The sequence below is a fragment of the Xenopus laevis genome, chromosome 8L (genome assembly GCF_017654675.1).
Source record: "Xenopus laevis strain J_2021 chromosome 8L, Xenopus_laevis_v10.1, whole genome shotgun sequence".
NCBI classification, from domain to species: Eukaryota; Metazoa; Chordata; class Amphibia; order Anura; family Pipidae; genus Xenopus; species Xenopus laevis.
This window is the reverse complement of record NC_054385.1, coordinates 107088878-107113361: the sequence shown is the minus strand read 5'-3', so window position 1 is coordinate 107113361 and position 24484 is coordinate 107088878. Positions and strand designations below refer to the sequence as shown.

The 24484-nt window shown below is 39.7% G+C and overlaps 1 protein-coding gene across 12 annotated transcripts in view; it reads right to left on the bottom strand.

The window, feature by feature from the left end:
- The window catches only part of plekhg3.L (pleckstrin homology and RhoGEF domain containing G3 L homeolog), an 82357-nt gene that overhangs the window by 1608 nt on the left and 56265 nt on the right, over positions 1 to 24484 (bottom strand). For 7 of the 12 annotated variants that reach the window (XM_041573365.1, XM_041573366.1, XM_041573364.1 and 4 more), the window contains 16 exons: positions 20315 to 20757; positions 18473 to 18576; positions 14985 to 15054; positions 14339 to 14385; positions 12850 to 13000; positions 11598 to 11729; positions 11022 to 11204; positions 10743 to 10835; positions 9804 to 9890; positions 9218 to 9251; positions 7834 to 7929; positions 7265 to 7303; positions 6447 to 6457; positions 4635 to 4937; positions 3812 to 3913; positions 1434 to 2880 (listed from right to left, as the gene is read on the bottom strand). In XM_041573365.1, coding sequence (XP_041429299.1) covers positions 1434 to 2880; positions 3812 to 3913; positions 4635 to 4937; positions 6447 to 6457; positions 7265 to 7303; positions 7834 to 7929; positions 9218 to 9251; positions 9804 to 9890; positions 10743 to 10835; positions 11022 to 11204; positions 11598 to 11729; positions 12850 to 13000; positions 14339 to 14385; positions 14985 to 15054; positions 18473 to 18576; positions 20315 to 20757 — 3342 coding nt within the window. The remainder of the gene's footprint in view (positions 1 to 1433; positions 2881 to 3811; positions 3914 to 4634; positions 4938 to 6446; positions 6458 to 7264; positions 7304 to 7833; positions 7930 to 9217; positions 9252 to 9803; positions 9891 to 10742; positions 10836 to 11021; positions 11205 to 11597; positions 11730 to 12849; positions 13001 to 14338; positions 14386 to 14984; positions 15055 to 18472; positions 18577 to 20314; positions 20758 to 24484) is intronic. The other 5 variants (XM_041573367.1, XM_018231210.2, XM_041573370.1 and 2 more) reach the window with 5 other exon arrangements.

The window sequence follows — 24484 nt, the reverse complement described above, 5'->3', positions numbered from 1 at the left end:
TATGTTATTTTTCAGTTGGTCTTCATTATTTATTTTTTATAGTTTTTGCTCTGTAAGGCTACACACCTATTGTTATTACTACTTTTTATTCGTCGTCATTCTTTTCAAGCCCTCTCCTATTCATATTCCAGTCTCATATTCAAATCAGGGTATTCTGGACCCTAGCAATCAGACTGCTGAAATTGCAAACTGGAGAGCTGCTGAATAAAAAGCTAAATAACTCAAAAACCACAAATAATAAAAACCAATCGCAAATTGTCTGAGGATATCACTCTCTACTTCATACTAAAAGTTATTTTTAAGGTAAACAATCCCTTTAAAGAAGCCCAAAGTTAATTTTATATTATAAGCCATTAATACCCAAGCCTCAGCGTTACTTCAAATCAGACTGTTTGTGCAAAAATATTGAAATGGAAATATGAGGACCAATTGCAAACTGAAGAATAGAAAATCACTGTCTGCTGTAAATGAACAAAGTCTGACGTAGTTTCCCATTAATATACACCTAAAACAGGAACATCCTGAGGAACAGAGTATAATAATGTTGCAGGATCACAGGACACAGAGAACCTTTAGATTTTATAAGAAATAAAGCCTCTCTCTTTCAGAATACGGAAGGATAATAGAGATTGCCTGAAGTTTAATGTTCTTGGCCTGTGGCCTCATGTCATTACAAATCCCATAACTCCTCAATTAAGGATACATTAATCCATATAAAACGGGCATAAAGGGTTAAGTTATATTTAACAGACATAAAAAAAAATAAGATTTTTTTTTTTTAAATTCAGGACATTTTATTTTCCCTGAGAGGACACGGGTAACTGCAAGCAGTGCATTGCACCTCTCAGGGTTTCTATTTATACATGAGTGGCACTTCCCATAATGCTTGCCTTTCCCCTAGAATCCTCCAGAGAATAACAGTATTGTCTATTTATAGCTGCTCATGGGACATTTACATTGGTGTCTATGGGGGAAGCCTGATGATTGATATGATTTAAAGCAAACAGAGAGTAATGCTAACCAGTGCACGCAATAAGTTATAACCTTAATGTGGCCCTACTTTATAAGATCCGCTAGTTTCGCAAGGTCACCAAATGAGTGGATTTGTCCCCTAATATGCCCACCAGAGAGGGGTGATATTGGGCTTATCTTATCGCTTGGCCCTAGGAGCCAAATGATTGGATGACAACTAACGGAAAAAGGGCTGTCGGGGAGACGACTGCATCAACGAGTCAATAAGGTCCTCAATCCTACGTGAAAATAAAACCTGCCCGATCAACATCTGGCCAATTTAATGGTGGTAAATAATAAACCTACTTAAAATACAGTAGCAGTATGTTAACAGTTATCTGAAACCCATTATCCATTGATGCTTCCTTAATGTACCCTATTTTCCCATGGTGCTATCCACCATATAAAGGCATTATCCTCACCTTTCTCCTCCCGGTTTTCCTCTTGTACAGCCGGCAGACTGTTCCTTCTGAGATCCTCCTCGATCTCCTTTAGATGCCTATGTGACACTGGCTTGTTGCATTTGATCCTCTGACTGTACTGCCTGGCCAGCTGATATACCTTGTTCTTCATCTTCTCCGACATGTCTTCATCCATGCAGTTGGCCAGTTGCATTATCTTGGAGTGTAACTTCTCAGGTGTTTTATACTCATTAAAACCAGTGTTATTCAGAACAGATCCAAACTGTTTAGGGGAGGTGCTTTCCGGTGTAGGAAGAGGGGATTCCTCTGTTATAGTACTCAGATCGCTGTCTTCCAGTATGAGCAGTGGTTCATGACCATTTTCCAGGTCACTATGTGCATCACTGATGGATTGTTGTTTGTCATCTTTTTTGGCAGTTTCTGAGGCCTCTTTCCATGCATTTACCTTTTCAATTTCATCCCACTCTTTAATCATTTCATTTGGTGCCCGGAACTCCTCATCAGTAATGGAGGCTGAATGGTCTGACACGCCATTTGTGGCTGGTTCCAACAGCAGCTGACTTTGGGCTCCTAGCTGTTCTGGCTCATTAGATCTTGTGTCTGCCAAGGAAGCGTGTCTACTGCTCACACCGCTGGTATTACTAGAAGAACTGGACATTCTCTGCCTTGATAGAGAACTCTGGGCAGAATCAAATCGGGGCAGGCTGTTAATCTTAAACACAGAGTTTCTAACAAGTCCAGTGGGGATATAGTTTAAGCTTTCTCTGCGCTTAATGCTAAAAGATGCATCACGATTTTCTGCGTCATCATAGTACGTTTTGATTTTGTCAAGGAGTTGTCTATCTTGGATGGACAGAATGGAGTCCCTTCTCTTACACGTGGGCCTCTCTCTCTCCTCAAACACATTCTCCACGCTGGCAGAGTTCGCCTTATTAAGAGTGGCGTCAAGAATATCTACACCGGTGTTACTACAAAGGTCAGGGAAGTCCTGGATGTCATTGGAACCATTCTGATAAATAATGGTATCTGTACATTCCAGATTGATCAAACTACTGCAGCGGCTGGTTAATCTTGGGGTAATGTAGCCTATAACTTTCCCATCTTCCAAAGCCATACTACTCCTCCTGGATATGCTGCTTATAAATCTCTCAGCAATTACACTGGCCTGGTCCAGAACAGAAGGAGGGAGGATACTTGTTGATTCATGGGTTGGTGTTTCCTCTTCATCTTCTTCACTGCTGAAAGTCTTTGAGTCTTCTGTACTTTCGGCTTCTTCATTCTCCACTGATTCATGGACTTTCGGGTGAGCTGTGCTCTCATCTTTCTCAGGCTCTGTGTCATCCGTGTTTTCCAAGAGGACGGCTTGTTCATTCTCAGAAGAGCCGACGACCACGGCCTTGTAGATCTCTTCTGACACTGAAGTTTCCTTATCCATTTCATATACAGACTTAATAAGAGAGAGACAAATATGGATAACATTAGTAAAATAAAGCCTTAGAAGCTCAGCAATCCCCTCATTAATTCTAAAGCAAGCACCTGAATCTTACCTACAAATCTGGGTCATTATATGCCTCTATCTTTGAATAAGAAAGCTTTTGTTTTTAACTCAGGGATGTGTTTCATAATCACTAATTCTAGTCCCCCTATTGGTGTAGCCCAGGTGGCCAACGTGACAGGGCAATGTATATTTTTGTGATATTTACAGCTGCCTTCAGCCTTACAGTCATTTTGTTGGCAATGTTACAAAGGAGTGAAGTCACTTTTCTTCTACCTCTGAAGACCACAGCTGGGCCCAAAGTGCAGGGTGTCCAATCAAGTCCCCTGCTGTCACCTCCCCCCCCCACTGGCCTGCTCACTGATCCTGATGTGCAGGGTCTTAAGTCCTAGCTCTCCACCACCTTTGTGTCCTCTGCTGCCTACCCCTATTTCCGGCCCTGCTTAAGGCATTCTTGTTGCCTTTGTACTTATCCAAAAAAAAGTCTGAGTGTTGGGATGGATTTATATCAAAGGCATACTACAATAATAGGTCAATGAGTTCTTTGCATATCAGTAAGTTTAAAGTAAGAGGGAAAGCTACTGGGGTGGTGCAGGTTCTTGTTGCTTTGTGAAAGCCATAAACCATCTAGTTGAAAAATTCATTGTGTCTGGATGTTCTTATGTTCTGAGTTAACAAGCTCCAACCACTTACACTTCAGTTTTCAGTACTACTGTGCCAACCAAAATACAGTATCATATATGAATTAGTAATTCCAAGAGATGGCTACATATAATCAGCACTCCGCATTTCTCTGCACCATGCCCGACACAGTCACTTGATTAGTTAATACACAGCCTGATTATAGTTGCACTTCTCCAACTCTACACATTGAGTAACTTACCTCTTGGTGCCCAGATGTGACCTCCACACTCCTCCTCTTCTCTGCATTCCCAAATGACTGGCTGTTTTGTCTCTTGCAGCCTTTTGGTACCTCTTCTTTAGTCTAAAAAATATAATACATTTTTAAAAAAAATCATGTTACGCAGGTCAATAAATGCCACATTCCTCATTAGACCCATATGCACTGCTTACCAACAAAGCCAGAGTAAATGATGGCTATGGTACTCTTCTGCAAGCAAATCAGGGCACCCCAACTTCTCATGGAAGAATTAAATGAATACAATTAAAGAAATTCTTCTTTATAACCTTCATCATAATTAGGAAAGAAATGGAACAAAATCTATGGGAATCACCATCCTATGGAGAACTGCAAGGCAGATATATGGTACTCCTGAAGCATAGAGCAGAAATGTGGATGTATCTATGTTCTCATACTTATATATAATGTTTTTGCCCTGTTTTGGTAAGCTGGTGCATATGGTGGTAAAGGGGTTTGTGACTATGTTATATGAAAATGAAACACAAGGTTATTCGATGAAGTAAACAAACTCCTTGCTTTATTCACAATTCTATAGACATGGCGGCTGTTAAGCTCATGCAGTTAATTGGCTCACGTGGTTCTTTGCGTGGATACACATAGTCATGCAGAAAACTTATGTTATACCAGATGATGTGAACCAGATAATTAACCAAAAAGCCATGCAGGTGCCTTTAGCATGAAATAAGGTTATAAGTAGGTCAATTGCTCGTGATAACAGCTGAATTAAGTTACTCAGATTAAAAAGACGCCTAGACAAGGAGAAAGAAGACAGAAAGACCCTCACCATAGGAGCACCCCATGTATAAAGCAAAGTCTTGGCTCTATAGTGCCAGCAATGTATGACAGCCAGTAGGGAGCTGGCAAAATCAGCTACCTGCTCATCATCATCATCTCCCAACTGTATCTCCTCCTCCTCCTCCTCATCAGAGGCACTGAGCTCTGTCACGGAGCTTCTACTCAGCTGTGTGCTGACAGGACGCTCCTTCTCTCCCTCAGCCTCCGGCTGCTCAAGGCTGGTGCCCAAGTTGCCAATACAAGGCTGTGGGATGTCCTCAAATTCCTGAAGATCTCCATCACTGCCTGCATGCTGCACAGACAAAGTTGATTTTTTTTAGGTATTAGGCCAAGATGTGGCATAATAAAAATTCTTCCAGTTGTAGAAGGTCATCCATGGCTCTGAATGGCCCCAAACAACCACCCAACTATGATATCCACCATGTAGGCCAGGCTCTTCTTGTCTACATCTGTATACCATGTAAAATAAACCCCATACTATAGTGCCACAGCCTGATCCCGACCCTGGAGTACAAAGGTCTAAAACAGCCTGATCCCGACCCTGGAGTACAAAGGTCTAACCTATCTGCCCTTTAGATGCAATTCTCTGGCACAACAAGGCAAGGACTTCTAACTTGCAGACATACTTATGAGAATTATAATACAGTAGAACCTCAATTTTACATCCCCTGATATTAAGTTTTCCCTCATCTTACATTTTTGTTTTGGGGTCCCACCTATATATTATGCATAATACATTTCCCTGATTTTACATTTTCCTGGACTTTATAAAAAAAAAAATTCTGGTCCCCTGAAAAATGTAAAATGGGGGTTTCTACTGTAGTCCCAAAAATCACAAGTCTTTTGTCATTTATAGGATGAAAAATTGTACAGATAAATATGCTGGTCTTTGGTAAAAAAAAAAAGAATAAAAGGAAAGATACACAGATGGAACTGTCCGCATGCCTGCAGTGACATCAGATTGAGAAAAGGTGGCATAAAGAAGGCTGTTAAGGGACGGAATAGTGATAATAGAACAAATTTCTATTGGAACAAGCAGCTGAGTCGGCAGTTGGGCAAAGCAAACATTCCACGCTTCCTGCTCTGAGACACAATATGCAGCCTTCCTGATTGGATCTCAGAAGTCTAGCAAAGTACGGAATGCTTTATACAGAAGATCTGAATAAGGCATATGGACAGAGAAAGAGGGGTTGAATGAGGCCTGGTGTTGATTGCCACATAAATTAGCTTTATACTTCGGGATGCACCAAATCCACTATTTGTGATTCGCAGAATTCCCAAATCCTTTGTGAAAGATTTGTCCGAATACGCATATGCACATTAGGGGTGGGGAAGGATAAAGTGGAAAAGATTATTTTTACTTCCTTGTTTTATGACAAAAAGTCATGTGATTTTCCTTCCTGACCCTAATTTATACATGCAAATTAGGATTCGGTTTGGCCGAATACAGAAGCGAATCCTGGATTCAATGCGTCCCTACTTTACACACGTCTTGCATCCATGCCTAAAAGCCTATGTACATAAAAGTATATGTACAGAGTACATAAAAAAACAAAGTACATAACAACAAAACAGTTTTACATGTTCCCTTTGACCTACTGAACCAAAGGAAGTAACACAGCACCCATTGAGCGCGGTACTATGTTACTTTATTTATATATATATATACATACAGTATATTGCAACGATGGATATGTATTGGATGTGTATTGCCGGATAAAGTAAAGCACTTGTAGGTCTTGAAAAAATATATATTTCATGTCCCTTCATTTTAAAACAATGGAATGAAAACTGGTTTTACCTTTATTCCTGCTTTAGTCCCCAGGGAAGAGAAAGGAAAAAAAAAAAAAAGAAAAATTAGAAAGGGAAATTTAGACTTACAGTAAATGTTACATTGCACCATACAATCGTGTACCTGGGAATCAAACGTAAATATGGTGTGGACAAAAATAACAGAAACACCTACAAATATATTGATAATTTCTTAAAAGAGTCAATCCCTCATGGATTTTAGCCATAATTACAGTGTTGTAGCGGGATATAGGCGGATTCTTCAATAAAGAAAATAGAAAGGGTTTGAGGGATGAAGAAGATATTCTAGTAGACTCTTCAGAAGTCTGCTTGTTGCCATCGCCTCACGCATCAAAGTGCTGATCATAAGACCCTTTCTTTGTAGCGGACACACTGCTCATATATATATATATATATATATATATATATATATATATATATATATATATATATATATATATATATATATATATATATATATATATATATATTAGGGATGCACCAGGATTCGGTTTCGGCCAAATCCTTCTGCCAATCCATATTCTAATTTGCATATACAAATTAGGGGGGGAGGGAAATGGCGTGACTTTTTGTTACAAAACAAGGAAGTAAAATATTTTTTCCCCTTCCCACCCCTAATTTGCACATGCAAATTAGGATTCAGATTCGGTTTTCGGATAAATCTTTCGCAAAAGATTCGGGGGTTCAGCCGAATCCAAAATAGTGGATTAGGCGCATCCCTTATATATATATATATATATATATATATATATATATATATATAAATACACACACACACACACACTGTACATGTGATTGATACCTTACCTTTGTCATTCAGATGTTTTGCTATGTATTTGGAAGGTTCTAAGTAAAAAAAACACAAAACAGAACATTATTCTATGGAAAATATAGAATAAGTGCACAAAAATGATCTAACTCCAATATTATCTGTAGTTTTTAGAACACAATTATAGGCTCACTTTTAAATCCTTGAAGTTTTTTCAACAATAATTACATGGGACTATCTGTATGCCACAAGGTGGCGGTGTAAGCCACTGGGTCAGACCAATATTTTCTAGGAATGGATACACAGCAGTAACAAGCACATACTTCATCTCTGTACAATAATATAAATCCTAGAGCCAGCCAACCAAATTTGTTTTTGAAAGGTAATTTATGCCAAAAAGCTGGATGAGAAGTCTGAATTGAATTGCTACATGAAGTTATGTGAAAATATGGCAGTCTACATTTCTTTATGCTCCAACCATAAATGAGCAATTACAGGCTGCACGGTAATATAAATGGATGATGGCGCCTAGAAGAGTTTCATGTAGGGCAGTACATTTAGCTCAGGAGTCTATACTGCTGGAAGAAGATTAGAAATGGGATCTTACCAGACTGTCTGCGTCCTGAGCGGTGTGTCACTGAGGGCTCAATGGCAGACATGGTCTTCTTTTGCCTTTCCGGGCTGTATTTGTACCTTCCTTTATCTAAGAAACAGATGAAAACTCTGGCGTTGGTACAGTACAAACTAATGAAAACACACTAGCAGTACAAACGGAAAACAAGTCTGACTGCTTCTCACTGATCCAATTTGCTTCCTTTCCTCTTCCACAGCTGGAATTATCCACCACTGCCTGGTTCTGGTAGAGGTAATATATATATATATATATATATATATATATATATATATATATATATATATATATATATATATATATATATATATATATATATATATATATATATATATATATATATATATAGTGAATAAAGTACCCCTCTTGTAAAATATAAGGATATTATAAGTTACCGAGGAGTTTCATGACCATATAAAAACACGAGGCCGAAGGCCGAGTGTTTTTATACAGGTCATGGAACTCCGAGGTAACTTCTAATATCCTCATATTTTACAACTGGGGGTACTTTATTTATTATAATACACAAATTTCAGTGAGTCATGTGACAGAAATGACATCAGAACTAACCGTTTATAACTGATGACATCAGAAGTCACCGTTTATAAGGATATAATTTACAGGATATTCATGGCTTTTGTGTTTTATATATATATATATATATATATATATATATATATATATATATATATATATATATATATATATATATATATATATATATAAAAATACAAAAATGTAACAATGTAAAAATGACAAGAGTCATGAACAAACTATAAATTATAGCCTTATGAAAGGTGCTTAGTGATGTCATCTGTTATAATCGGAGCTTAGAGATGTCATTTCTGTCACATGACTCACTGAAACTTGTGTATTATAATAAATAAAGTACCCCCTGTTGTAAAATATGAGGATATCATAAGTCACCTTGGAGATCCATGACCTGTATAAAAACACTCGGCCTTCGTCCTCGTGTTATATGGTCATGGAACTCCTCAGTAACTTATAATATCCTGCACCCCTAAAGCTTCCACCCTCAGCATCTGGCCCTGTCCCAGAACAATTTATACAATATACAGTAACTTCCCGGTCACATTCACACACATCATGGTCACTATTAACTGTAGCCAATGACTCTGCCTGTATATATTTGGAGTGTGGGAGAAACCAGAGTAAATTAAAGAAAACACAAACTCCTTGGAGATAGTGCCCTGTCTAGAATTCAACCTACTACCCTAGCGCTACAAGGCAGCAATGCTAATAAGCTTCCATGCTGCCCACATAGTATTTAATATTCAAAATCCACAAGACCATTTTATACAGGGTGATGTGCAGCAAGAGGGCGACTGATCAGACTTACACATATTATCCATTTCCAGTATTGCCTCCTTGGCCTGAAATAAAAGGAGAGATTTTAATGGGCACTGTTATACAAATAAACATTCCATCTTTCAAAACATTGAAAATTAGACATTTTAATTAAAACAAAAACAGTTTTAAAAACCAGCACCTGCACAGAGCAAGGATCAATGCAGGACATGTGGTTCAGAGATCATTTCTCTATGTAGGTGTCTTCTCCAATCAGGAATAGGGAGCCCTATATTCTACCACTGTCACTGCAATGGGCTCTACAGTATAGACCATAGTTCCACTGGAGTTGTTATAGCAGTGTGCTAAGATTAGGGATGCTGCACTTTCCTTCCAAAGCCCAGTAGAGTTAGCTGGGGGCAGGAAGAACCCTATACAGAAGGTTTTTGAAGCATCCAACACAGGTAGTTAATCCTGAGCCAGTGACCTTGCAGAAACAAATGCAAAAAAATGTTTTTAAAGACTTTTCCCCTTAAAAAATAGCTTAACTGAAAGAACAGAAATTATAAAATTGCTCAACTATTAATGTTTTGGGCACAATTTAGTTTGCAGAAGAATAACGGAAACAAATGCATTACCTTTTGGGGGATGATTGCATGGTGGTTTTCTAAAATAAGTTTCTTTAAATGATGGGTCCAGACATGTTTCTCTTCAACGGTTTTGGCCTGGAGATGAGAGATTGAGTTACTGCACAAATGTTTTTAGCCTGTATCAGTGTGGCCTTGACAAAGGAACCCAGTGACAGCACGTTGCAGATTTCAGCGGCCCGTGCAAAGCAGTAGGGCACAATTAAAGGAACATTAACACTGAAAGTAAAAATTAAAGTTTCTTAAATGAATGACAATATAATGTATTGTTGCCCTGCCTTGGTAAAACGGGTATGTTCGCTTCAGAAACACAACTACATTTATATATACAAGTTGTTGTGTAGCCATTCAATCACAGGATACACAGTAGATAGCAGATAAGTTTTGAAGAATCCCATTGTATATTAAAGAGATTATCAGTAATCTGCTGGGTATCCTGTGCCTTTTATCCTTTGTCAGCTTTGAATGGCTGCCCCCATGGCTACACAGCAGCTTGTTTATATAAACTATAGTAGTGTTTTTGAAGCAAACATGCCAGTCTTACCTGCAAAGCACAACTGAAAATTATATTTTTATTACTTTTATTTTTGGTGTTACTGTTCCTTTAAGCACATTACTATTCAAAGCCCCCCTTGCAAGGTGCAGGCACTGGCAAGTTATTGGCATTGTTAAGGACTCTTTATTTACACACAATCCACCATACCTGATTAGCTAATGAAAAACACCAAACACATATCATACATTTCCTGATTCAATCCCATCTGCACCAAATGCTTGTCTCCAATTTTCCCCTAGCAATTGTAATTTATACAGCTGCTGAATGAGACTAGCCGCTGCTATTAAACATACTTTTTGTTAAACATATTATTATATTTTTTTTAAACATGAACTGAAATGGAGCTGAACGCTTCACCCCACACACCAGCTTACCTGCACATTATGCTGCTGTTTGCTGTTCTTGTAATGAGTTACGCTGAAGCAGAGGGAGTCCCGGGCACTTTCAATCAGCATCAAGCTTGAACACTACAAGAAGCGGAAATATATAGTTATTAACACAGGTAAACGAGGGATAACCAAGCAAAATACTTCTACCTGCAGGAATACTGTATGGGCATTTGATATACAGAAAATATCTGCAATGTTTAATACACCTTGTGTGTGGAACTGCTTCCCACTTGGCACATTGCAAAGAAAGCAATAATTACTCACAGGGATATATGTTTTGTAGACATAGTGGTCTCCACGTCTCTTGGTGATAAACAGGGCCTTATCAAAAAGGAAAAATGTCCTCTCACTCCGGGCACGCTGGAGCCGAAATGTTCCCTCGAGCACCAGTTCTCCATATGCAGTGAGGTCTATACCCTTCCAGTTCAACAGCAAAGACTGGATCTCCTGTCAGATCCCACAGAGATGTAATATGTTAATATACAGGCCTAAGTTGCTCATCCTAACCTTGGCTACGGTCACTAGAATCCAGAAGGCAGATACAGAATAAGGACAAGCAAATCAAGAAAGTTGGAGCTGTTCAAAAGAAGCTTAGGGTTCTCATCTGCCCATGTTTTATCACATAAAGTTAAAGTGTATTTTTTGATTCAAGCTTGGACCAAACCATTGTACCACAGTGTTACTCTCCTACTGTTGAGCCCCATCTTCCACCATCCTCAAGTTGTTAATGAGTAGATGATACTGGTAGTTAGTCAATAACCCACTAAGCCCAACGGCTAGTCTATGACAATAAAAGCTTTCAAAATATTTCTAGTTTTTATTACTACAGGGTGTGTGTACCTGCTGCCGCACAGCATGTTCGTGCTTTCTTTTCATGTCGTTGATGTACCAGGCTACTCCCGTCATGGTTTCAATAGCCTCCTCAAGCACCTCATATCCTTCCACCTTCACATCAAGATGTTTCGCTATTTCCTGCAGAGTAAAAGAACAACAGTTACACCATCTCTGCTGCACCGACCTACATCAGATTCTTATATCCAAACCTCAATTGTGAAGATAGTAGGGATGCACTGAATTCAAGATTTGGTTCGGGATTCTGCCTTTTTCAGCAGGATTTAGATTCAGCCAAATCGGAGTGCCTTGCTGAACTGAATCCAAAATATCATGAGACATTTTGTCACACAAACATGGAATTAATAGATTTCTTTACCAAGCACTGTATGTGTTTTTTTTATTTCCCCCTAATTTGCTGTACATATGCTGCAAATTATGGTTCGGTATTCAGCTGAATCTTTCACAAAGGATTCGGCCGAATCCTAAAATTGTGGATTCGGTGCATCCCTAAAAGATAGTGAAGTAAAGCTAATAACTATTACAGCCATTAATCATATGCCATTTATACAGAAGTCAGGTATGTGAAGGCCTGGGTGTGGGGCCCCGCTGTCTCAGGAAATCTTTCCCAGTTGTTTTTCAAGTGATCAGGGAAAAGGATTTGACAAGCAAATGCTAGACATCCCATAATCAGTCAGTTTAGCAAGATAATTATTAAGGTGCATATACACAGACCAAGTTGCATCCAATGCACTTTTACATTTTTATCCTATGAGTAAGTGCCACGAAACGTGTCAGGCTACAGTATGTCCTAATAAAGTTTTTTCACTTTTATAATATTTGGGCTCCGTCTTCACTAAACAGTAAGTCTTTTCCGATTTTTGCCTTTTGAAATTATTTAACCATGTACAACCCTTGGACTGGGGGATAAGAATACTATGTATAATTTTTTATCCCCTTGAATAAGACATCTGTGACTTTAATTAGACTTTGAATTACAGTTAGAGAAGTGGAGGCATACACCACAGCAAAATTCAGTCAGTTCAGCCAAAGAATGATAAAGGTGCAAATACACAGACCAAGTTGCATCCAGTGCACTTTTACATTTTGTCCTGCAGCGGGCAGTTTATACACAAACATTTGAATCTATATGACAAGGTCCCATCTGACATAATTTAAATGTTTCATGTCCCCTTTTTAAGCCAGCACATCTTGCCATATATTTTCCCTTTAAGCATCTTGGTGCTGTAACTGCGAGTACCTGAAGCAGGAGGTGATACTTAAGTATTCTCTGCACTGGCTTTAGAAGGTAGGCCCCGAGAGGAAGGGACTGGTTCAGCATCTCCTGCTTCTCCCGGAAGAACTTGGCCAGGGTTTTATTCCTCATGCACTCGGTGAGGGTGGCCACAGAGCTGAAAAGAAATGGCAACATGAAGGATCAGCTTTACACTGCTTGCAAGACTTCAAGCCCAAGGCCCTGTGCTTAATACAGAGCTGTTATCCATGTAATGCTTATAGCCAAATGTCACAATAGAGCATATAGACTACTGGTGCAGCCTGGTCCAAAAGACGAAGGGTTGTTAGTTGCCCAGGACTGGCATTAGCTTCCATATGACATGAGGTTGTCAGCAATGGCCCAGACCCACTTTTAGGACTCCTGAACACTTATAAAACTACAACTCCCAGCATGCCATGACACACCCAGAAGTGCGGGAACAGTAGCTCAATAGCAGCTGGGCGACTGAACTTTGGACTACAGTCATAATCTGCCGTTTCAACCAATACACAGGTTAGCTCCCCAACAACACATGATATAAGGAATGTGGGAATAAAAAAGGGTTGTTTTTATATTTAAGAGTTGTTAGAACTCAAATCTGTAGAGCTGCAATTACGAAGGCATAAAAGGCATTCAGCTGACTCTTTCACATGATAAATCTTGCTTGTTATTTTTCCCAGTGAAAGTATGTTCTCAAATGAACACAAAATGCCTCCCGAAATGAAAGTGCTGTTTCTCGGTCTGCCCAACGCTTGTCCAGACAAGTCAAGTATCTCTTCCACACCCTTCCTTTGTAGCTGCAACACCCTTGGCTGTGTAATAAAAACCACATGGCCCACTTTGCCTGGATTATTCTACTTAAATACAAAATAGACCATATAGTCTTAATGGGGTTGGTCACCTTTAAATGAACTTTTAGTATAATGTACAGAGTGATATTCTGAGACAATTTGCATTTGGTTTTTAATTTTTTATTATTTGTGATTTTTGAGTTATTTAGCTTTTTATCCAGCAGTTCTCCAGCTTGTAGTTTCAGCAGTCTGGTTGCTAGGCCCAAATTCCCCTAGCAACCATGCCCTGATTTGAATAAGACTGGAATATGAATAGAAGAGGCCTGAATAGAAAGATGAATAAAAGAAAGTGTCAATAACAATTATATTTTAGCGTTAGAGAGCATTTGTTCTTTAGTGACCCCCATTTGAAAGTTGGAACAAGTCAGAAGAAGGTGGCAAATAATTCAAAAGCTATCAGAAATAAATAATGAAGACCAATTGAAAAGTTGCTTACAATTGGCCATTCTGTAAGATACCAAGAGTTAACTTAAAGGTGAACCACCCCTTTAACTGTTTTCTATCAAACATCTCCGTCCCTTCTAATTCTCCAACCCCAGAGCCTGAGCCGTTCAGTCTTCTTGAATTACGCTCAAGGAAGCAATGTTGCAATATATAGTGCATATACACAAGCACACACTTACTTGGGATAGTTGGTGCAGTACTGGGTATAGATGTCAAAGTCCTGACTCTGCAAAGAAGTTAGAATGATATTTTTTTAGGATACAAAGCATTAACAACAGTCATAACATAATGAAGATATGGGTATAAGGCACTATACTGCTTTCTCCGTAGCCGACTATAGGCTTGAAAGAATAATATTCATTAGAATTAGTTGATGCTGAGTACTAAGTATCCCTAAGACAAGGAATCAGCCTTGTTTTTTTATATAAGTTTTTGGTGGTCCCTCAGTCCATGTGTTTCAGGGTATCTCCAACAGAGTAGTAGCCCCGTCCAGCCACAAAACTTCCAAATCAGCTTAAGAATAAACTCTGGAGAACCACAGCAAATTCAGTGTAATTTATTTCTCACAACATGTTTCGGATTTAAATATCCTTCATCGGGTGCTTGTGGGCCTGATGAAGGATATTTATATCCGAAACATGTTGTGAGAAATAAATTACACTGAATTTGCAGTGGTTATCCAGAGTTTATTCTTAAGCTGATTTGTTGATTTCTTATTGCACAGATTCCTTGGGTTACCCCAGCTACACATAAAGCACCCGGTTCTCACAGGCAGCATTGTATGGAGCTACGAGTTCTTTTTCATGGATTTCATTCTACTCTGACCTTTTCGACAAAGCAGCTGGCCACGGCCACGGGGTCATTCCTGCAGTTATCCAGGTCCTGGAGCAGCTCACTGCAATATAGAAGAATTCAACATGAAAACGGGTCCGCTGTTGTGGTTCTCCCCTATAATTCAAGAGGGCCCCCATGTCAAGTGTCCAAAGAGCCTGCCCTGTAGAGATGGCTTTGCTGTGTGAGTCAGGATACTGGGGCACTAGTTGGGCACTTTCTTAGTGTGGCGCTATATTATATAAAGGAACTTGCCAATGACTTGCCCTATGGCATCATTTGGGCACAAAGAAAACAGAACCCTGCAGTAGACTGAACAGTCATCTATATAACTCAGCCTACACTGCCTCTTCATAAACATAAATTGTAATGGCAGAACTGAATACACTTTAAATTCACATCTGTTCCTCCTGGAGAGCGTCCGGACTAAATAAGAGCTGGACAAGGACTATAAAGCCCACCCCCTTAGCACTCGATGTGCAGTATATAAAGCATATACCAGAGAACATGCACTGAATAGTGATGCAACTCCTTCTACAGGTTTTTTAATTTGTACATTACAATATACACACAATATTACTTAAAGGGGTGCTTCACCTTTGAGGTAACTTTAGTGTGTTATAGAATGTCCAATGCCTAGCAACTTTGCAATTGTTCTTCATTATTTATATGTTATACTTTTTTGAGTTATTTGCTTTTTTCTTCTGACCCTTTCCAGCTATCAAATGGCGGTCACGGACCCCATCTTACAAACAAATGCTCTGTATGGCTGCACATTTATTGTTATTGCTACTTTTTATAAGTCATCTTTCTATTCAGGCCTCTCCTATTCCAGTCTCTTTTTCATATTAATGCATGGTTGCTAGTGTAATTTGTACCCTAGCAACCGGATTGCTGTAAATGTAAACAGGAGAGCTGCTGAATAAAAAGCAATTGGTTTCAGAATATCACTTTCTACATCATATTAAAAGTTAATTTAAAAGTGAACAACCCCTTTAAATACCACAGCTAAAGGAATTTAGAGGCCAAAGCCGCACAACTTACACTATTAAATGAGTTGTTCACCTTTAAATGAACTTTTAGTATGATGTACAGAATGATATTCTGAGACAATTTGCATTTGGTTTTAATTTTTTAATTACTTGTGGTTTTTGAATTATTTAGCTTTTTATTCAGCAAATCTCCAGTTTGCAATTTTGGCAATCTGGTAGCTATGGTCCAAATTATCCTAGAAATCATGCATGGATTTTAATAAGAAGCTGGAATATAAATAGAAGATGGCCTGAATAGAAAGTTGAGTAATAAAACGTAGCAATAACATTTGTAGCCTTACAAAGTATTTGTTTTCAGATGGGGTCAGTGACCTCCATTTGAAATCTGGAAAGAGTCAGAAGATAAATTATTCAAAAACTATATAAAAAAAAAAAAAAAGAAAAAATGAAGGCCAATTGAAAAGTTGCTCAGAAGCAAGAGTGGGGGAGATAAGTCGCCCCAGCAACAAATCGCCAGCGGGAGGGCACTCACGGTGCTTCGTTTCCCCATGAGGCAACTTCGGAAAACGAATAGCTGCGAGTTCCATCCCGCTGGCGATTTTTCACTATAGCCGGCGGGAAGGCAGTTCAGGGAGATTGTCGCCCCGAAGAAGAGGCGATCTGTCGCCGGGCGACTACTCTTCCCGAATCTGCCTGTGTGCCCTTACTCTAACAGATTGGAAGGTGGGGGCAAATTTTGCCTGACAAGCTTTTACACCTGTAGTTTCAGCTGGAGAGTTTTTCTCTATCTCCCATTAAAGGCAATAAAATTCTGGAAATCACCCTGTGTACCATTGGCCTGAAAGCAGCAAATGAAATACAGACAGTCCATGCATTATGAAAAGACCAAGGAACAAGAGCAGATCAGCCATGCAGCAGGTATTTAAAGAAATCGTTCTGAACACGGATATAATCTGGGACTGCAGGAAAGAAAAACAAAAACGCAAAAACTGTAGCTGTTTTATATATGTATCAAACCACACAGACACATGCATTTTTATATTCCACTGATGTTTTTCACTGTTGTGCAATAAACAGCTCAAATTCTGTTACTTACCTGGCTACCAGTCCATTAATTTAGACCTCTTGGGGCAAAAGTAATAAAAAAAAGAATGTGGATAATATTAAAGATCAGATGACCTAAGCTTTGGTCCCTAAATCATGTTTTATTGTACCCACTTATGGCAAACACACTTCATTCTCACCTGAATGAAATGCCTGGCCCTGTAGGGAAGGAATGTGTATCCTGGGGCCAGTCATTCCTTCTGTCACCCTGGACCAATCCGCTTAAACCCCATTATAATCTCTTACAGTGCTTAGTGTAGCGCAGCTCCTGCCTCATGCACCTATGGTATTTATATCTAAACTCCTCACTGCATAAATACCGTCTGCTAGTCAATATAACTAGCTCTTGTAAGTAGATGAAGTTACTTTTAAGTAAATAGGGGACACATTATGTGATTTGACCCTAACCACTTCTAAATGTAGATATTTCAATTACTGTTATGTTTCTTCTGCTTTAATTAGGCTTTAAGGGAGAAGGAAAGCTACCGAAGCAGTTTATTTCCAATAGATTAGCCAAATAGTGCAAGCTAAAACACTATATTTGTTCTGTAGAATGCTTTACCATACCTGAGTAAACAGTTCTAGAAGCGCTCTCTGTTTGTTTAGGATAGCAGCTGCCATAGTAGCTTGGTGTGACATCACTTCCTGCCTGAGTCTCTCCCTGCTCACTCATAGCTCTGGGCTCAGATTACAGCAGGGAAGAGGGAAAAGGAAGAGAGGAGCAAACTGAGCATGATCAAGCCCTGCCCTGGAGGTTTAAGCTGAAAACAGGAAGTCTGATACAGAAGCCCATGAGTACACAATAAAAGGAATGAAATGCAGTGTTTCTTTTGACAGAGGACTCAGAGCAGCATTACTTTGAGGGTTTACTGGTGTATTTATATAGACCTTTCTGATAAAGATTACTTAGTTTTAGCCTTTCCTTCTCCTTAAAGCAAAATGCCCACAAAACCCTTCTAGTGTCTAACCCTGTAATAGCTCTTATCCTGCCATTACAATTTACCTATGGTGCCATTACAATGTCAGGGTCAGAGTGATTACAAGGTTAGCCAATTGAGGGGTATTTGTGGGTGCTTTGTTACCCAGTCACAGTCTAGAAATTGTATGGGCCACACCCACAACGTTCCACTGTCCTAAACTCCTCCACGTGGACCCTTCATTGGAACCCTAGAAATCTTCCATAGGTCGCAACCAATCAACGAGATCCAAGAACTGCTGCCCATACATTATTATTACAGGGTAGACGCAGATACAAGTCACATGACTCCCAGACTATACATTTGTGTGTAATCTTTCCCAAAACAACTGTATATTCAACATCACAAAGCAAAAACCTTTTAATCCTGATGGCATTATAGGAAATAGGAAGACAAACAAACTTCTCACCTGTTCAGTTCATAAATATCCTCAATGTTTCCAAAGAGAGCACTGACTTGCTCTGGGGTTATTGGCAGATCCTCCTGTCTGTCTATGATTGCTCCCAGGTATTCCTATAGAAACAAAAGGCACATGAGTAACTCGTCATTCCTTAATAGATGTAATGGTTCTAGTCAGCCCTTTGGCTTGGGAGTCACACAAGAAACATCCCAGATGAACTGCCCAGCTAGGTAGTCATACAGCATAAAGCTCTGCCATAAATTTGCATTCATTTTTGTCACAAAAAGGTATAAAATGTCTCTGTGTTGGAGATACCCCTTCTTGTATCCCAGAAGCACTGGAATTCTGGGAATTCAGATACCCATAGGAATATTCTTCTGTTAATTCTGCCTGTTGCTAACATGAACCTTGTCCACAGTAGTCACAACATGTGGGAGAGCAGTGAAGAGAAACACCAGTCTCATCATATCAAGCTGCTGACCCTATGGGATACAATGGAAATAAACACACTGAGCCGTCATAAAAGGATGATCGTGTGTCTTAAAGGGGATCTATCTCGAAAATTAACATTTGAAATAAGCTTCCACATACAGAAGCGACTTTCTAAATATAATCAATTAAATATTCCACATTGTTTCTGAAATAATCAAGTTTATATTCACTATCCCTCTCTCAGCATCTGTTTCTCCTCATTGTGTCTTCATGCAGCAGTTGGGTGTCAGATGAATGATACAATATATCTTATAAGGGGGCTTCATTTCCTAGCAAATATATTAGGGAACACTCAATAACTGATTCCGGTGCAAACAAAATAAATGCCTTTTGCACACATTCTGCATGTAGAGAGACAGGATTTCTGGTGATTTTAATAGAGTGAGCTCTAATACATCTTCTCGGCAAAAGGAGCCCCCCATAAAATATATTGGATCATTCATCTGAAACCCAACTCCTAAATGAAGACAGAATGAGGAGAAACAGATTCTGAGAAAAGTGAACATAAACTTGATTATTTCAGAAAACAGTATAGAATTTTTAATTGATTGTATTTAGAAAGTTTTTTTTATTTCAGTAGTGTCGGACTGGGCTGGCGGGACGACAGGAAAAAACCTGATGGATCCCAGCCCTCCTGCGCCCCGCTGGCCCAGACCCATTCCACAGAATGAGACCTCCTCCCCCTCCAATCCTGACCTCTGCCTGTTTGCCCGCTTCCACCTCTTGCCCCGCCTCTTTCCCTGCCCGCACTGCCCCACTTTCCCCGCCCACAAATGAGTGCGCTGTAGGTATGCGCTGCCAGGGGGGCTGCGTGGGCCCTGATGTGGCAGCCCTGGTGGGCCCTGACCCCCCCAATCAGACCCTGTATTTCAGTATGATGAAGCTAATATAAAGTTCATAGTTCCCCCTTTAATAAATAATCATCTGTTGGTAGGGTTTCCACCTTTTCTGCAAAAAAATACCGGCCTTCCTATATATTTATCTTTTTTCCCTATTAATAACATTGGGATCAACCATCAGTTTTACCATCATTTCAGGTGGCAACCCTATCTGCTGGTAGAAATGTTGTCTAACTCCACCCAAATGGAAGTTAAGAATTCTGTTTAATTCGGTCCATGAGTATAGGGATTATTACTCCACATACTTGTGATGTGTTGATATCTACACAGCAATTATGCTTACCACTCAATAAGGCATTAGACTAGATTCATGTTAGTGGAAGCCCTTGGGTTTTTGTGATTGAGTTTATGATCTGCTGGCACAAACTTGAGTGAAAAGCGGTAACAATTGGTAAATCATTCTTTCTGCCAAACTATCAAAATATCTGTGACAAAGTCACTATTGGATTCTTGCACTTACATCCACAATGCTGCGCAGATCCTGGACATACATCCTTTCTGTGTCATTGATCTCCAGGACCACCCGTTCCACATAGCTGAGCTTGTGAGTAATGGCGTTGACCTTGTTACCAAAGGGAGAGAGGGACCTGGACCCTTGGCGGGCACGTCGATTAGCAGAATTATTGTTGGGTGTGTGGTTGCTCTTCAGACCGTTCTGCATCTCCCTGTAGGTTGCCTGCAGGCTTTCTGCTGCAGTGGTCACCAGTTCCATGTTGTGAGCCACCGTTCCGTTTCCCAGCGGCGTGTCACTGTTATCTTCATAGGAATCACAGCCTTCACGTATAGAGCCGGTGGACTCAGTAGAGAAGAGACTCAGGGGCCTATCGGAATCAGTGCAGATGGAAGCTGAACTGGAGAGCTTTTCATTGCTGCTCGAGGATGCGGCAGACAGCCGTGGGGATTCTAGGTGAAAGAAAACAAACAAGAGTTATGGAACGGACAAGGCAGTTTTAGTGAGCTCCACCCATTACAGCTATTTCCATGCATCACATGACTGCTTAGGGCAATTGTGGTATCTTTAATATAATTACAGAAACTCATCCCATGTACTTTCCCCCTTTAAAACTCCAACCATTACACCAAAGAAACCAGCTGGTTTTATACGGAGTTATAAAGGAGTTTTTATAGACAAGGTTATGCCAACCCAGTAACATGTAGGTGAATTCTAGGTGAAAGAACACAGACAATAATTATGGAACGGACACGGCAGTTTTAGTTAGCTCCACCCATTACAGCTATTTCCATGCTTCAATATAATTACAGAAACTCATTCAAACAAACGGCAAACATTACACCGAAGAAACCAGCTCGTTTTAAATAGAGTTATAAAGGAGTTTTTATGGACAAGTTTATGCAAACCCAGTAACATCTTAGGTCATAACTGGAAAGAAATGTTTTTATCAGCTCAGCCTTGGCATACTCAAGCAAATGTGCTACACAAAATATCTTCCCCAAACAGCTATAGAACAAGGGCCCATTTATAAACACTGGACAAATTTGCAAATGGGCAGTAACCCATGGCAACTAATCATATGATTGCTTTCACTGTTCAACCTGAAGCCGACTGAAAAAAGCTTTTCACTTATTGATCTCTATGGGTTACTGACCAGCAGGGCCACCATCAGGGGGGCACAGGAGGTACAAGTGTACTGAAGCCCTGAAGGGGGGCCGGGCAGTGCTGAACTTTTCGAAAAGACCCGGACCCCCCTTGACAGCACCGAAGCTGTGCAGCCTCCTTCCAAAGTCCCAAACAGCCAAAATGCGGAAGTGCCGAAAAAGCCGAACAGCTGAAGTGGCGAAAAGACCCGAAGCCGCAAAAACAGCCCAAATTGAAGTCCTGAAGCGGCGAAAAGACCCAAAGTCACGAAAGGAGGCAAAGTTGAAGTCCTGAAGCCACGAGTTCAATTCCTTTGAACACCAATGTGTGTTTTTTTTTTTTTTCAATCCCCTGGCCACCAATGTATTATTTTAATACTCTATAGACCCCTTCCACCAGTGTTTTTTTTAAAAAAAATTCCGTGGGCCCCCAATTTTTTTTTAATTGTAAGGGGGGCCCTGATGTCAATGTTTTTTTAAAAAATATTCTTTGGGGCCACAATTTTTTTTTCCCAATTTGCATGGGGTGCCCTGGCACCAATGCTTTTTTTAAAAAAACTTTTAATGGGGGGCCCTGGCACCAATATATTTTTTTTTAACTTATAGGGAGGCCCTGGTCCCCAATAGCTTTTTATAACTTGTGTGTGGGAGGGGTTACATTTTTTTAAGGTGTCTGTGTGATCTTAACTGTGATGTGGAGTGGGCGGGATCTGGGGCAGGGCCCGAAAATTTTGTTGTACGGGGCCCTGTGATTTGGAACAGCGGTCCTACTGCCCAGGTGCAAATTTGCCCACTGTTTATAAATGAGCCCCACACTAAGATTACAGTGAAAGAAAGAAATAATCGTGTATCTTTATCCTTCCATGCGTCCCAGGTTAATACAACAGTTGTCAGGGCACCAGAGCAAGAATGCGATTCCCCAGCACTACCTTAATCCAGATGGCGCAGGCTGAACTGTTTTGCCCTTATTATCCTTTTTGGCTTCAAAAGCCCATGGCAGCAGGGGGGCGCATGTGGATCTGCTGGGGGCTCTGCACAGGCTCGGGGCATGAATGTGCTTCATTGAGGAATACTCATTTCCCCGTGATACTTTAATAATAGACAAGCAAAAAAATTCTTCCGTCTGAGTAACTGACATTTTTGTCTGCCCTAATCTCCTAGCAAAGTAAACACGAGGAGCAGACAGTTTCATTAATTCACCTGTCTGCTGGCTTTTTGCTGGACTTTACTGAGCATTCATGGGCCAGACATGCAGTCTTGGCAGATATTAAAGGGAAGTACATTACCTCATGTTCCTATGAAGGGTTTATATTTCAATTATTTGCATTTAAACAGACAATAAGAGCATAACCTAGTTAGCACATAAAACATTCCCCCTCTGTTTATTGTATTTATTGCCTTATGTGATGCAAAAGCACCTCTAATGATCATAAACAAACTGCTGCGAGTCTGTTAGCATGGCAGCTGCTAATCACGTGGATAAATCCATAAGCTATATCCATATTGAATAGAAGAAATCTGACTTTTTAAACTGGTGCCTTCATAAAAGGATTTTTGGCTCCTCTAAATCAATGGGAGAAACCCAGCTGCGTGTATGGCAATCCAGCTACTGCCCAGGGCACTGGGAGTCTGGCATCAGCTGGGAGTAAATGTTCTAGGTTCTTCCTGTGGGGAAATGACACGGCTTGTTTCTGACAGTTGAAGGATGACAGATACCTCAGAGGGTTTCCGGCAACTCTGGCCAAGCGCAGGACTACATATTTTAGACATTTAAACAGTTTACATTAGCTATTGACCTACAGTATAGGAATTTCCAAATTGCTTGAGCTACACTCAGGTGCATGATCAGAAACTAGTTCCATAATCTTGTCCATAACACTGCGCACAAATACAGAGCTTTTCCCAGGGGCAAGGCACATCAGCATTACTGTATCTATGGAACCATGTCCACCGACCCTTCCATACCTTCCAACATTTTGAAAATAGAAAGAGGGGACAAAAAGATTCGGTGCGCAATTTTTTTTGACCACGTACATTTTGCACACCCTTATTACCATGTTTGTTTTACAAAAATGTTCAGGTTACGAAAGTTTGAACACGTTTTTGTGGTTTTTATGTGTTATTACAGTTTTGCTAATGAAGGTAAATTGCCCTTTAAACGGGTTGTTCACCCATGAGATAACTTTTAGTATGATGTAAAGAGTAATATTCAGCGGCTCTTCAATTTTCATGTATTTCATTGAATAAGAGACTGGAATATGAATAGGAGAGGCCTGAATAGAAAGATGAGTAGTAAAAAGTAGCAATAGCAATACATTTGTAGCCTTACAGAGCATTTGTTTTTTTAGAAGGGGTCAGCGTCGCCCATTTGAAAGCTGCAAAAAGTCAGAAGAAAAAGGCAAATAACTATAAAACAATAAAAAATAAACAATGAAAACCAATTGAACAGTTGTTTAGAATTGACCATTCTATAACATACGAAAAGTTATCTTTAAGGTGAACCGCCCCTTTAAGCTGCAAGTCACAGTTTCCCCAAGAGAACTGCTTATGTTAAATTGTTATATAGTGAATATAAATTATGTATATTATAGGGATATTATAAGTTATCGAGGAATTTCATGACCATATATAAACATGAGGTAACTTCTAATATCCTTATAATTTACAAGAGGGGGTACTTTATTTATTATAATACACAAGTTTCAGTGAGTCATATGACAGAAATGACATCAGAACTCACCGTTTATAAGGATATCATTTACAAGATATTCATGGCTTTTGTGTATTATAATTGCTTCTTTGCTTATCTTAAATTGTTACAAAAGTATCCAACTGTACCTGCCATGTATTCTGGCCGCTCCTGCCAAAAGTCAATTAAGTTTTAGAAACTTTGTATCTTTTTCTGGCTGTTCAGTGCAGGAGATCATCATCATCATTTATTTATATAGCGCTGTCAAGATACGCAGTGCTTTCAAAGAGAAAGTCGGGACATTTCAGTAACAAACCTGGGACTGCAGGTTGAGCTGTCAAATTC